Raw genomic sequence first — 15,246 nt, forward strand, 5'->3', positions numbered from 1 at the left:
GGTAGTTCAGAGATATTGAGCGTCAACGTTTTTACATTCCATTATGTTCTGTGAGATGGAACCGTTGTATTGTATTAATTACTAACTCAAAAATGTCAACATTTTAAAAATAACACCACACAGGCATTAATAAACACCTAATGGATCAGATTATGTAAAAAACTCAATTTTGACAAAAATTGAGATAGAACCTTATAATTCTAAACTCACGATTTACACGCATTTACATTCCCCGGAAGTAGGTGGGCGGAGTTCCATTGTGGCGCTCAAAGTCAGAACACATGAAACATCAACAGAACTGTAGGCGAGATGCTGCGAGTGAACTAACCTACGTGCGGTATTGGTTATAAAGCGGCTGTGTTGTACAGAAGACCCAGTAGAATAGTGTTGCATGTACACTGTTGAACATTATTGCTCTTGCTCATTGCGAATACGACACCTATGGTGTTGTCTATAAGGTTTACAGCTGCAAAACATAACACGGTCCAAAAGTGTGGAGAGTGGTTCGAAAGGCTCTCAACACTATGAGGAGGTTACGTTCAGCGATGCAGAAAGGCAAGAGAGTTGCGCTTGAAACAACAGAAACGGGAAAATCGTTGCGGAAAAGACCAAAAGTGGAAACTGCGAAAGAAGGTACAATATAAAGTGAATTCTCAGGAATTATAGTTTGTAACTTTGCTAATGAAAACACGGGAAACAATAAACATCTGTGTTATTCAACATTATAGGCTAGTACCCTATCTCTGTGTCTCCGTGTCATACTGGTGACATATTCTACCAGGACCACTACAGTAATGTCAGGTCACAGGTCACATGTCATGGGGCATATGTCATACCCTATATTTACTTGGTTTTAATGTAGGTTATCTGCAGTGCATTGATGGTATTTCCACAACCAACCTTTGTGAGTATGCTGTAATAACACTGTCTTTCCTCCCCTAAGAGCCCACTGAGACGTCATTGTCTACATATCATTATTTCCATGAACCAGCTGCTGTTACACTCTTCCGCACTCAGCTCCTGGACTGGTATGACCAGGGAAAGAGAGAGTTGCCCTGGAGAACTGTGGTAAAGAGAAATACTGAATTCCTCACTGTTCCATGTCATGATGTAATCATTGTGTTGGTGGCCCATAGGCATCCATTAGTTGAGCATTCAGTGAGTGTTTGGTGATGATTTCACCCAAAAACAAAACACGGCGCAGCAGCTTTCAGTCACGCTGCTGCATGCTCCTGGAACAAACTCCCTGAAGAAATCAAACAGGCCCAAACCCTTAAAATATTTAAATCTAAGCTAAAAACCTTCATGTTTTGCACCAGTTATGATTAAACACAAACACTTCTATCAATGTCTTTTTTTCCATTAACTATTGTCTTTTTAAATGTTTTATCTATTTACTTCTTATATTTGCTTTTATTCATTGTAATTTTTATTTTCTTATGCTCCTCTTGCTGTATTTTTAAATAATGCATGTAAAGCACTTTGAATTGCCCCTGTTGTATGAAATGTGCTATAAACTTGCCTTGCCTTGCCTTGCCTTCTCTATTTGACTGACAGGCTATGACAGAACCAGACATCAATATCAGGACCTACGCAGGTAAGGTTTTACTTCCTGTTTCTCAATTTGAAACTGCCTGATGAGCCTTTTTAGTGACGTGTCAATTAAAATGTTTTCTTTGTAGTTTGGGTCTCCGAAATCATGCTGCAGCAGACCCAAGTGGCCACTGTGGTAGACTACTACAATAAGTGGATGAAGGTAGGGTGCATATTAGTCAAATTAATTTGGCGATAAGTTTGGTTTGAGAACATTTAGTTATCATGATGAAGATTCTGTATTTTGACCTAACTATTATCTTGTGTTTCTGTTACAGAGGTGGCCCACAGTTCAGCATCTTGCCGCAGCTACACTGGAGGTAATAGCAGTACATTTTTACATTTAATGTCATGTAATAACAGTACATTTGACATTTTTTGTGATTTTTTTCATCACCAATTATCATCTTTTTCCTATGAGCAGGAAGTGAATCAGATGTGGGCGGGACTTGGATACTACTCCCGGGGAAAGAGACTTCATGAAGGAGCTCAGAAGGTCTGTGTCTATAGTGTGTCTAGTAGTATCTAGCCTTGCAAATATGACTGCATTGCAGCACTTACCTTCTGTTTTACATTGTGTGTGTGTGTGTGTGTGTGTTTTGTCCATCTTCTTGACGGTAGGTGGTCTCACAGCTGGATGGAGAGATGCCTAGAACAGTGGAGGATCTGTTGAAGCAACTGCCTGGAGTAGGACGCTACACAGCTGGAGCTGTAGGCTCCATAGCACTGGGCCAGGTGACAGGAGTTGTTGACGGGAATGTGATCCGTGTTCTTTGTCGTGTGCGGGCCATTGGGGCTGACAGTACCAGTCCCACAGTCACAGACGCCCTATGGTGAGATTGAACTCCAAGCGTGTTCTGAGATGCATCTGCATGTTATGCCCTGTTCGGTGGGCTCTCATAGCTTTTGCAATGAAGAGACAGCGGACCATTGACTTGACACTCACTAATGTTGGATGCAGAAGTCTTGCACTGCAGGCTGCATTTATCGGTGCCAATTGAGTTGATGGCAGCTGTGTGTGAATTTCAGGAGCCTAGCCAATACTCTGGTGGACCCTGAGAGACCAGGAGATTTCAACCAGGCCATGATGGAGCTGGGGGCACGCGTGTGCACCCCCAAACGACCTCTGTGCAGCCAGTGTCCCATACAGTCTCACTGCCACTCCCACAGGAAGGTACAGAAAAATGTAGAGTTGTTTTACACTGTTAGAACAGTGTAGTCCTATAATACCATAGCCAATCATTGTATCATGGATCACAGCATTCATCTCCAGGTAAGGCATGTCAATAACTAGCATCTGCTGTGTTTGTCTCTGCACAGGTTCTTTTCAAACAAAAGGAGAACTCTAAGAGACTGCTGGGGAAGTTGGATAGGGTGCCTCCATCTCTGCCAGATATAGAGGACTGCAGTGAGTGGCTTTCCCCCTCTTCATTGGTTCAAATGTCCATGCATGCAGTATATGGTTATTTAGGTATGCTGTTTGTGTGTTTATGTAAGTTTTGTGTTTTGGGTCCCACAGATACTGCGGGCGGGGGCTGTTCTTTTTATGTCACCTTGCCCAATTAACTTGCGAAATGTGAAAATAAATTGTCACCATTCTTAGTGACCTCAGGAACCTGTAACCTGTGCCCTGCTGAGCCTTGGGACAGTGAGCTGGGCGTCCAGAACTTCCCCCGTAAGCCGGTGAAGAAGGCCCCTCGTGTGGAGCGCACCCTCACCTATGTGGTAGCCAGGTCAAGGGAGGGAGGAGAGAGCGAGTACATGCTCACACAGAGACCAAGCAAAGGTCAGTTGCCCTGATTACACACCTAAAACACAACAATTGAACAACCAATAATACATACCATTTCATTCTATATCATCAATGTGCAATGTTTTCGGCAATGATATATGGAGGACCTACGCATTTTCATTGGTTGATACCGCGCGTGATGTGGTGAAAGCAATGCAGTTTTGTCTCATCGCACACTATACTAGTCCATATGTGGAAAAGAATGTGGAAAACACAGAATGAATGTGGAAAACAAAGAATGAATGCGTAAAAGAATAAATGAATATAAATGTATTTCCTTATTACTGTGTGTATTCATTTATTTATTTATTCATTCATTCATTCATTTATTTATATATTTATTGTTAATTTTGACAGACTTGGTCCTCCATAATGATAAGCTCAAATGCTGTCATGTTGTTATTGTTGTTGCTGCTGCTGCTGTTAACCATAGGTTTATCATTATTTTCCCTGTAACATGATGATCATTCAGAACACTCTGTGTGGGTGTAGGATTGCTGGCTGGTATGTGGGAGTTCCCCAACTTGTTCCTGGACGGGGAGGACTCGGAGATGAAACAGAAGGGGGCACTGTGTGCAGAGGTGGGGAGGCTGTTGGGAGTCAAGCTAAACAAAAGCCTCCTCCGGTATGTGGGTGAGGTATGTGTAGTGACCTTTTGTCCCTTCTTGTGGTGGCTGATTGAGAGTACTCCTATAGATTAGTACTGAGTGGCTTTGAGCAGCAAAATATAAAATGAAAGAGAAATGAGGAATGTCCAAAAATTAAGTTAAAGTTGACCTCAAATGGCTTTATTCCATATTCCAGGTTTCCCAAAAAGTTAAAAAAAGAAATTAATCTTTAATACTTTGTAGTATACACAAAATCAAACAGAGGCAACAAAGACCAGACGTTAAAAGCTATAAGCCTCCAATCAGCAACACCTGGCCCTCTCTTGGCCAGGCCTTTATCCCCTATCCTCCACGCCTGTAGAGGGTGACGACAAAGATACTGGCAAGAAAATGAGAATCAGCTTCTACATGATGTTCAGGAGGCTTTAGTAGTGATACTTTATTGTCTTTCAAAAAACAAAATCAAATATTGCCTGTTTCTATTATCCAAGTCATCCAAGTCACATGATGCGCGAGCTAACTAATCTTCCTGTCTGCTAAACTCCTCCACTGCTGTTGAAATAACTTTTAGCTTTAGGTATGTACAATTCTAGACATCGTGGAGAACACAGTCATGGTAAACTGTTTTCGAAATAATTATGCAGGTGTCAAGGTCAGGGCTGCCGCTACTTACACGTGCATCATTGTTTGACCACCGTTAGTGCTAGCGATATCCATTTAGCACCATTAGTGCGCTTTTTGGGCCATCACCAGTTTGCACCCCTGATTATAATCAGTCAATCATCATACTTTCATTGGTATTGACTGTGGGTGTGTTCAAAATGGCATACTAGCCTACTACTCATACTAGATATGATGTAGATTTGAGTATGCGAGAGCGTTCACACTGTACAGTATGTAACATTTTTGTATGTGCGAAATCTAGTATGTATACTAGATTTTGCCAAATCTTTGGCTGGGTTGCACCAACCTGGTTTAAAACTAATCCTGGTTTAAATCAGGGCTTATCTACTAATCATGTTGCACCAAACTTTAATCCTATCTTAAACCTAGTCTAAACCTGGTTTAATTTAATCCTGGTTTAAATCTGGATTAAATCAAGTCTGTTGCACCAGTAATTTTAAACCTAGTTTAAACCTGGATTAGCAATTATATTTAAACCACCCCTGGAGGAGGTTTATGTTAGGTTTATTTCAGTTTTAATGACAACATGGCTGCATATCTTCGCTGGATGAGAATAAAGGAAAGAGTTTCTCGCAGGAAAATTCAAGACAGATTAAACCCAATTGAATTTTATTACATTTTAATTGCAATAATAATTTTATTGTGATATCATTTTATAGTGATATAATAATAATAATAATAATTCAATTGTGAGTTTTCCCAATGGTATAGCTTTACAAAATACTGTTTACTGTCATATACCTCAATGGGAAGGTTGCACCAGCTATCAAGCATGGAAGTGAGAGGAACTCTCAAACGCCCTCCAGCTTGTCTACTACCTACATGGATTGTACACTATTCAGAACCATCTTCAAACCAATATGAATAATGAATACACCAACCAAATAATGTGATTGATTTAGCTGTTCATATTATAGGGTCTGATATCTATTTCATATGCAATGTGCTGCATGGTCACGTCGGCTTTTCACCGACCACCGATGGTGCTAGCGGAGTTTTTTGCGGGTGGTAGGCTTGCGCGATGTGGTAGATGGCATGGTATGTTATTATACTTTTGATACTTTGCTGACAATTCTGCACATTGTGGACTTGTGAACTCCAAAAAGATAGGCCTACTTGTATGTAGGATGTAACAATAAACTTGACTGATTCTGTGACCATGGCTTAATGTCATGCATTGAGTCTAATGCGAGCTGCTATGGGGAGCCGGTGATGGGCGCGGAGGAGAGGGGGACTTCGGGGAGGTTGAACACCAGACGGCCGGTAGCATCCTGGATGAGCTGCAGAGGTCTTATGATACCTTTGATAAGTAAGTAAGCTAGCTAGCTAGCCAGCTATGACTGGAAACAAATGAGTATCCAGTTATGGAATTTATCACCACTTTGGCTGATGTGATGATGTGACGTGGCTTTGTTTGGCTAGTCACCTCGTAACATTCGCGTAGCGAAATTAGCATGCTAGCAGCTGTTTTAATATAAAATGGTCATGCCAAGATAAAAGCTATAGCTGACTAGTGAGCCCGCATCAACCTTAATGCTATTTAAGTGTGAGATGCTATCTATAATTTATCTAGGGCCATATTTATCTAGCCAACATACTTTTTTTTTTTACATTTCGTCTGAATCCAAGATGGCGGACACTGAAAATAAATTAATCCTGGTTTAATCCTGGTTTAAACGAGGTTTAACTAATCCAGGATTACAATGATGATGTGCAACGCGTCTCTGATTAACTTTAAACCTAGTTTAAGCCTGGATTTACTAAACCTGGATTAACGCTAAACCAGGGGGGTGTTCCATCAACGTCGCTAAAGGAAAATCTAGGCTTATTTCGTTAAGTCTCGCGAGACTCTTAAAAAGATCCAGGCATATCTTGATAGATCTCGCGAGACTTGTCAAAATAAGCCTAGATTTTCCTTTAGCGACGTTGATGGAATACCCCCCAGGATTAGTTTAAACCAGGTTGGTGCAACCCAGCCTTTGAGTATGCGATCGATGCATGCTATTCCTACTCAACATCCTCAAAATGCATTGCGCATCTCTTCAGTCTCGACAAACTGTGTCATACAAACTTGCCATACAGCTATTGTTTACAATGGTCCGAGATCCTGGAGACCGAAAGCTTGCAATATACATAGTTTTTTGCACATATTATTTGTGCAGATGTTGCTTTTTTGCACTCTATTTGATACTCTTCAGCTGCAGCACCCCAGCTAAGTCTGATCACGGATGAGCGGTGGTATTCTTACTATATTGGGAATGTACATGATGAAATGCATTCTTAGACAAGGCTACGTCGTCATGATTACAAAGATGCCACTTGAAATGCATGAAATCCAAGTTTATTCGTGTCTTGCACACGTTCGCCTAGTATTTGACTGCCTGTAGCCCAGTCACGAATGGTCCCAGTATTGTAGCTTCAGACGGAACAAGTTGGTTGTTATTGTGCTTGCTGCAGCAAGCCCACGATGTTATTGCTCATATATATATTTATTTTAACCCTGTTCTTTTACCAACTGCTAAGACAACAATATAGTAAGCTAGTTACTTTAGCTAGCTAAAGATATTGGCCCCCCAGATCATTTTACAACTTGTTTAGCTATTATGTTACAATGTTTCTGTCGAACCCTCAGTGAAGGTATCGAAGCAACGTAATGTAGCTAGCGAACAGAATGGAGAAAAAAATGTCAGATCAGATATATAAACAGGTTATTTTAATAAACTGGACACATTTTGGGAATATATACGGTTACTTTCTCACCTGAAAACATATTAAAACTTCATAAAATGACATGTTAACACGTGTAGAGCCAAAATTACAGCTTTTAGCCAATGGAGGTTTAAAATGGAGGATTTAAAATCCCCGCTGCCAGCCGGTGCGAAATGCATTCTGGGATGCAGTATGTATACTGCAGTGTAAACGGTCGGCTGGTATTGGCATACTTATTATGAATTTAGTAGGCAGTATGCAGTATATACTCATTGAGTATGCTAGTATGCCATTTTGAACACAGCCTGTGACTTTTGCTTTTCTTGCAGGTGGTTCATATGTTCTCCCACATCCACCAGACATATGTTGTCTACAGCATGTGTTTGAAGGAATGTGGAGAAGTAGCAAAGGCACAGACTACTATGCGCTGGCTCACCAGACCTGCCCTGCAGGAAGCAGCGGTTTCTACAGGAGTAAAGAAGGTGTGTGTGTGTTTGTATAATGTTTGTGTATTACATAGTTGATCAATAACAGTGTGTCATGGGCATTGTGCCATGTGTTGTCTTTACTCCGCAGATTATGAAGCTGTATGACTCTATGGAGGTTCAACAGGGACAAACTACCAATGTGAGAATTCCTTAATCACATCAGTCATTCAACAGACACTGTTATCCCAAGTACTCATTATGAGATGCTGCTAAACTGCATATTTAGAAGTTCTACCTGAGTATCCTGCTAGGTATAGTGACGTCTGCACCTGCATGGTGACCTCTGCACCCAGGCTGAACCTGTTGTCATTCTCTTCCTCTGTGGTTCTCTCTTATAGGATAGGAAGAGGAAGAAAGCTCCTGGTGTGAAGACTGAGGAACAGAAGAACTCCAAGAAGCCCAAAGGCAGTGCAGCACACAGTGAGCCCAGACAGCTCTCACTCAGTACATTCTTCAGGACAACAAAACAAGAATCTTGACTTTGTACTTCACAATAGAAGTATGGAAGTTTTTACCAATTATTGTTCTTATAAAGCGATCATTCTGGCAAGCTGCACCTTCAACCCTAAAACATTTGAGTTAGGGCATGTTTTCTGTGAGTGACAATATCCAATTTATATTTTTAGCATGTCATAACTGTTGAATGGCTCATTCTTTCAACAATTTCTCATCATGCAAAATTAAAGATCTGAGTAGTGGTTTTACAGTATATACAGTGATATGATTTGAAAAACAGCATTTCAATAATCATTTCTAGTGAACTTTGAAGGCCTTGCGGGTGGCACTTACTACACATACTCTATTGAATAGCAGTGTGACTGCATTGTCTTATGTCAGGTTATTATTATAATAGAGCAGTCTTGTGAGTTCTCTGTGGGGCAGATCAGTGTTGATGCAGTTGAGCCATCTGTCTTAAGATAATGGTGTGAAAATAAATTAAAGGGTTGATTCTGTATTTTCTTTTTAACCATATCTATGTATTCTGCTTACCAGGAGTGCTGTCAAATAAAATCTAATTGTATTTGTCACATACAGCTGTAATTCTCAGTGATCTTGCTCCTCGCTCAATCAAACAATCAACAAATCAGCAATACAATATAATACAGGTGCATCTAAGAAAAAGAAAAAAAACATGGAAAAGTTCATTATTTTCCGTAATTTCATTTAAAAAAACGGTCGGCTGGTTTTGGCATACTTATTATGAATGTAGTATGCAGTAAGCATACTCATTGAGTATGCTAGTATGCAGTATGCTAGTATACCATTTCGAACACAGCCAATGAGCCACTCTAGCAGTCTGGGGACACCCTCCGAAACAGGCTTGCTTGCAGCTGCAGTGTCTGCTCCTAATGAACACGATTATTTTTAGAGTGAAATGTTGCACAATCTGGCTATGGAATAATAAACCTGTTTCTGATTGCACTGGCTGTCCCTTTTAAATTAACAATCCTGCCAAGATAAATAGAAAAGGCCTAAGTCTTAACCTAAAGGTAGCCTAATAGTTGTATTACCGGTACTTTGATTAGAACAAAGGGGTTTGTAGCATGGAGCTAAGGTATTGTATGTAAGGTATGTATTTTGTATTGGGTAAGGTCGGATAAACTCCAGTGTGTATTTCTTGTTCTAACAAAATGTAGTCAACATGAATGTTGTGTGACATTCAAAGTCGATTTAGTTAGAACAGGAAATAAACACACTGAAGCTTAGGTGGCCTACATTACATAATGTATGTGTCACATTACCCGAATTCACCCTATAGTTCAACGTAGTAGCAATTATCTCGCTATACTGTGTCGAAACACAACGTGGCGCCAACTGACGAGCGTCAGCGGTATAACCAGTATCTCCACATACCACCGTGATGAATGAAACCACCTGAAGTTGCCGGCCGGGTAAGTGCATGTGTGAAAGTGAACGTAGGCAATGTTGGAATTTATACTAGTCTAGTCTGTCTCGGGTGAATTTGTATTTAAACGTGCATACGTAAGTGGACCTTCATTCTGAGTTGGTCGTACATGGGACGCGGATTTCGCACGCTTGGCAAGGTTTGTCACAATTTGCAAATTTCCTTACGCTGCGGCCATCTACTATTGTGGTCATTTAGGTACTTTTCTCATCGACATGCTTTTGACACAATGTACTATAGGCTACTAGAGACTGTAGAGTTATCTTGTCTCTGACAAAATGATAATGTGACGGTCAGGTTTGCTTTGAAAATGATTGCCAGTTTGATTATTGGAACACTGATGTGATGTGACATGCCAACTTTCTATTTCAGCAGTTTCAAATGGCTTCAGCATGGCAAAGTGTTCAATCTTCGTACCAGTGGTATTTGGACAATGGAGGTAATTTAATATTATACTGTGCACTCACTGTTCTGACTTTTGTCAACAGAAAAGTCTACAGTGTTGCCAGTGCTACATTATGCATCTGACTTATTGTGTGGGTGGGGACATTGGTGAGGGCAGTCAAATGGAGTTGTGTCAATTCAGCCTATTCCTCCACAAAGGCAGCTTTGTGGCCAACAACAGAGAAGTACATCACAAGACTGACACGGTGGCACTATCTAAATTGCATTAGTTACAAGATCTACCCAGGAGAAACCCAAGCTTACCACATCCTCCCCATCTCTACACCGTGTTTATGAATCATTTAATGGGCTTCTATTTTGTTGTAGCAGGTGTAGAGTGTTATTTATTCTTCCTGTAAAGTGCAGGTTATTGGGTTTTTGTAAGAAGTGTGCTATATAAATAAGATTTGATTTGATTTGATTTGTGTTTCAGATAAGAGGACAGACCCATGGCTGATGGTGTATTCCCCTGTCCCAGTGATACTCATAGTCCTCGGTTATCTGTGTGTTGTCTGGGCGGGGCCCCGGATTATGAAACACAGGGAACCTTTTGACCTCAAGGCTGTTCTCCTTGTTTACAACTTTTCCATGGTCTGCTTGTCTGGCTACATGTTCTATGAGGTGGGCTCCTTTTCGCAATGTACCAATCTCCTTTTACTGTATCAATGGTGCCTTTGTTTTCACTGGTCACAGAAATAGTATCACTTAACACATGTGTTTTTTGGGCAGGTCTTGGTCACGTCCTTGGCATCCAACTATAGTTATCTCTGTCAACCTGTCGACTACAGTACAAGTCCACTAGCAGTGCGGGTAAGAGAGTGTCCTCCACATACACATTCACACACCTTCTACACAGTGGACATTTAGTTACTGCTCTTTTATCTATATCCAAATGTACTGTACATAGCTGTAATTTAATAGTTCTCTCTCTCAATAGATGGCCAAAGCAGTCTGGTGGTTCTTCTTTTCCAAGGTCATAGAAATCACTGACACGGTAAAAAAAAAACTTGAAAACATTTTTTCTGCTTCGTCTTATTTGTCAAAGAGTTATGAGTATCCTATTTACTAAAGCGGACCAGGACATCCAGGCATGGTTTGGCAGGGCAGGTTTGGCGTGCTATGTATTGGAACAGCACTCCCATACCCCAAACCCATTTACAATTGACTTGCTCTGGAGTGTAGGAGAATACCATTCAGAATACAGAAAGTAAAGACCATTGGAAATCAGGCTCAGTATGTATCATGCTCATATGAAACATTGAACCCTCTATATGATACTCTCACTTTGTAGGTTTTCTTCATCCTGAGGAAGAAAAACAACCAGCTGAGCTTCCTGCATGTGTATCACCACTGTACCATGATCTGCAACTGGTGGGCAGGAGTCAAGTATCTGGCAGGAGGACAGTGTAGGTCTCTTTTCTGTGTGGCCACAGAGCTATACAGCACTGCAATAGATGTTGTTGTTGTTGTTGTTTTTTTACAGTATCTGCATTGAACGGTTTGTTTTTTGTGTAGTAAAAACACAGAGGACTGTGACATAACTATGTACTACAGGCCAAGCACATTTCATGAAAACTGCTTTTTTCTATTATTTTAGACCCTTTTTACCTTTTTCAGTGATATCTCTGATGTCACAACAAATAATTCAAATCAAACCCTTTATAATGTGTGTTTGTAGGAAATTGTTGAAATGTCTTGTGTTGATCTGTTGCCCCCTAGCGTTCTGCATCTGCCTGCTCAACACCTTCGTCCATATGTTGATGTACTCCTACTATGGCCTGGCTGCCCTGGGGCCACACATGCAGAAGTACTTATGGTGGAAGCGCTATCTGACTTCAATACAGCTGGTGAGTAGTAGCTTTGGCTCTGCATAGCCTTATCTGGCGGGGCGGGGCGGGGGGGACGTCCGTTTCGGGGCATAAACATTGGGTTGCACACTCCTGGGGGGTAATTCCACATACGTCGATTAGTATATTAGCGATTTAAAGAAAAGCCGAGTTCAAGCAACTCTCGATTGGGATTCAAGCCTCAAGTGATTCCTCGAATTAGAATCAGCCTTGTGTCATCAATGTTCACGCAAGTCCGGTTTGGAAAGTATTGCTTTGGGGCGCACGCACGAGTTATAAGCAGCCCAGAAGAGCCGATTGTCGAAAAGAAGATTATGGAAAATGACAGCGCAGCGCTCAGTTATGGATCTTTATGAAGACAACAATATTTAATAAATTAACATTCACTACTGTGGTTATATTAGCAGCAGGCTACACACTATCAGATCATCAGGATGGCAGAGTGGTATTAGCTGCTGCCATCAGATCATAGTGTTCTTTTAAGACGGGTTCGAATCCTGCTTCTGACATACACTTTTTACTGCATTTCGTTGTCTGATGCTTGTACTCTGCTATAACAATAAAGTTGAATCTAATCTAAAAATGTATGTTTAAAATGACAGTGTAGGCTAATTTACGACAACTGACATAACTACAATGGTGTTTGAAGCCTTTATGACTAGTAAATGATGTCCGTCTAGCATTGTAACTGGACCCTGGATTTGGCAAAGATTATTATTTCTTATGATTACTGATGGATAGATGATTCACTTACTTAGACAAATGTATCTATCTATCTGTCTATCTATCTAAGACACTATCAAACTAATGTAATACCACATTTTTGACACATCTATCTTAAACCAGACTGTAAACCTGTTAACTGGTAAAACCTGTTGCTACCAGGTTCTGAATGATTGGTTGCATAGCAACCAAACAGCGAATTATTTGAGCCACATTCAGGGAACAGAATTCGATCTGAAATGATGGCGAATTATGAAAACAAGCCTGAATTAGCTATAATCGAGTTTGGTGGAATACCCCCCTGGTCAATATGATCACTCTTTACCCTTTGCACTACTGCTGTTTACAATCCTACCGTTGCACATACCGTATTATTGCATATTGCACATGCCTCTTTTATACATCTGTACATTACATACTGTACATAAGCTACCTTTACTGTATGTAGCTCATAACTGTATATACCTCTAAACTACTGTATATGCCATACTGTACCCATCATTATAATTTTCTTATCACTATTTGCACTTATGGTTAGATGCTAAACTGCATTTCGTTGTCTGGTACTTGTACTCTGCAATGACAATAAAGTTGAATCTAATCTAATTTAAACGTGGAAAGAGTTTTTCAAAGCTGATCTATACCTCCATAAAATAGAATTTTGGTTTGTTACATTGGAAGCTTAGTCTAAGGGCCGTGGGACCTTTTTGTGACAGCGAACAGATAATGATGAGATTACGAACAGAGGTTAGGCAAAATGTGTCAAATTCACTAAGCAGTACTAACCGACGTTGACTTGACATTCTGTAATTACAGATCCAGTTCTTGCTGTTGACCAGTCACACCGGCTACAACCTGTTCACTGAGTGTGACTTCCCAGACTCCATGAACACGTGGGTGTTTATCTATTGTCTCTCCCTCATCGCCCTTTTCAGCAAATTCTACCAAGAGAGTTACGTGAACAAGAAGAGCAAGAAGGCTGCCCAGAACTGACATCATGGGCTATCAGTCATTCACACTGTTTCCAACTGTGGTATATACCGGAATTCTGTTTCAGTGGTTAACTTTAAATGTAAACCTAATTGTTTAACTTATTTAGTGCAGAGGGTGAATAAAGTCACCCAAATGGTCAACATTCTAGAGTGCTAAGGGTGAAAAATGTGTAAATTATGATTTCGTAGCCAATCAATATAGTATTGCTAGGTAAATACCACATATAATAAAACACTTGGCACTCTAGGTGGTGAGTGTTCCAGAACTCTTTGGCAGTTGGTGAGCAAAATATTTTTGTCATTGATACTTATTTGTGTTTGTTAAACATTCTAAAACATGTCCTATGGCTGCTATCACTGAGCTATTTGCAGGGTGCGAACCATTAATAGTATTCTTATCATTGTTATCTTTATTTAGAGGAAGTGAACAGTGTGGGGAATATGTCTTTGGTACATACTTTATGTAACAAATGACTTTGAAGTCATTGGGACTTCAGTAGATTGCCTCAATGCAAAGGCATTCATCCATATCATCATATTATGGTGTTACAGTTACCATTTACAGTTTTTTTCCCAGTCTTTTAAAAAACGTTTCCTGAAACTAGAGTTTAGCTGGCTGCACTCTTGTTGTTGATACATGAGCTTCAAGTTTTTAGACTTGTGTGCGTAGTTCCATTTCTTGTGTGTATAGAATGGACAACAACTGTAAGCTTCCCGTGTGTTTGACACTCCACTAGAGGGCAGAGTCTGCCTGTCATTTGGCTGCCTCCATTTACTCAACTTCAGAGCAGTAGTCGAGGTTCTAGTGAACTTTCATATGTGCACACTATTTCTATTCATCATTGCTGAATTAATTGGGGGCATAATATCTCATTATCCTCATTGTTTGTTTTTAACAGCCACGGTTTGTCACCATGTGAAAATAAAGAATATAGTCACAGATTGCATTATTGTACAATTATTTATTTCTTAAACTTGAAAATAACAAACATTCAAATGATTGCTTTAAACAAACTGTACATTTTATACACATGATGAAGTAGATTTGACTGTGTTCCAGAATATTATATTTTAATGGTGACCTTCCACCCTCCTCCATCCATTACCTTTCAAGAAATGTCTTAAAGAGGGACTGCACTGGCAGACTTTACCTTGAATTTTTATCCTCTTTTCATTCAAAATACAACTGAGAACGAGATTTGTATCTTGGAGGCTTGGTGAGCGTGGTGGTTTGATGTACCATCCAAAGCGCAACCATCAAATTTGTCAGGGAAAGGAGAGGCGCCACAACTCGCTGCAAATCACAGTCTGTTCTCGGACTGATCCGATTTAGACATGAAAAATGGGTTTATGGTCAAAGTTATAGTTTTGGGACTAGAATTGATGTATATTGCTACATAGACTGTTTTCAACAGGAAAAGTAGTTTTTTCGCTTCAGTTCCTCTAAGAAAACCGAAGCA

General features: G+C 40.3%; 1 protein-coding gene across 1 annotated transcript; it reads left to right on the forward strand.

Annotated features, from left to right (window-relative positions):
• Nucleotides 1-524: 524 nt before the first annotated feature.
• mutyh (mutY DNA glycosylase) lies at nucleotides 525-13,787 on the forward strand (the record flags this gene model as incomplete). Its single annotated transcript, XM_080527770.1, has 21 exons — nucleotides 525-633; nucleotides 944-1,068; nucleotides 1,558-1,597; nucleotides 1,683-1,756; nucleotides 1,872-1,913; nucleotides 2,018-2,089; nucleotides 2,215-2,426; nucleotides 2,623-2,767; nucleotides 2,914-3,001; nucleotides 3,197-3,379; nucleotides 3,878-4,023; nucleotides 7,716-7,868; nucleotides 7,963-8,013; nucleotides 8,213-8,287; nucleotides 10,153-10,219; nucleotides 10,658-10,845; nucleotides 10,954-11,034; nucleotides 11,162-11,218; nucleotides 11,516-11,630; nucleotides 11,944-12,071; nucleotides 13,611-13,787. The coding sequence occupies 21 exons, from the start codon at nucleotides 525-527 to the stop codon at nucleotides 13,785-13,787; spliced, it is 2,328 nt and encodes a 775-aa protein (XP_080383896.1).
• Nucleotides 13,788-15,246: the final 1,459 nt, after the last annotated feature.

The sequence above is a fragment of the Nansenia antarctica genome (assembly GCF_963989245.1).
Source record: "Nansenia antarctica genome assembly, chromosome: 1".
Lineage (NCBI taxonomy): Eukaryota > Metazoa > Chordata > Actinopteri > Argentiniformes > Microstomatidae > Nansenia > Nansenia antarctica.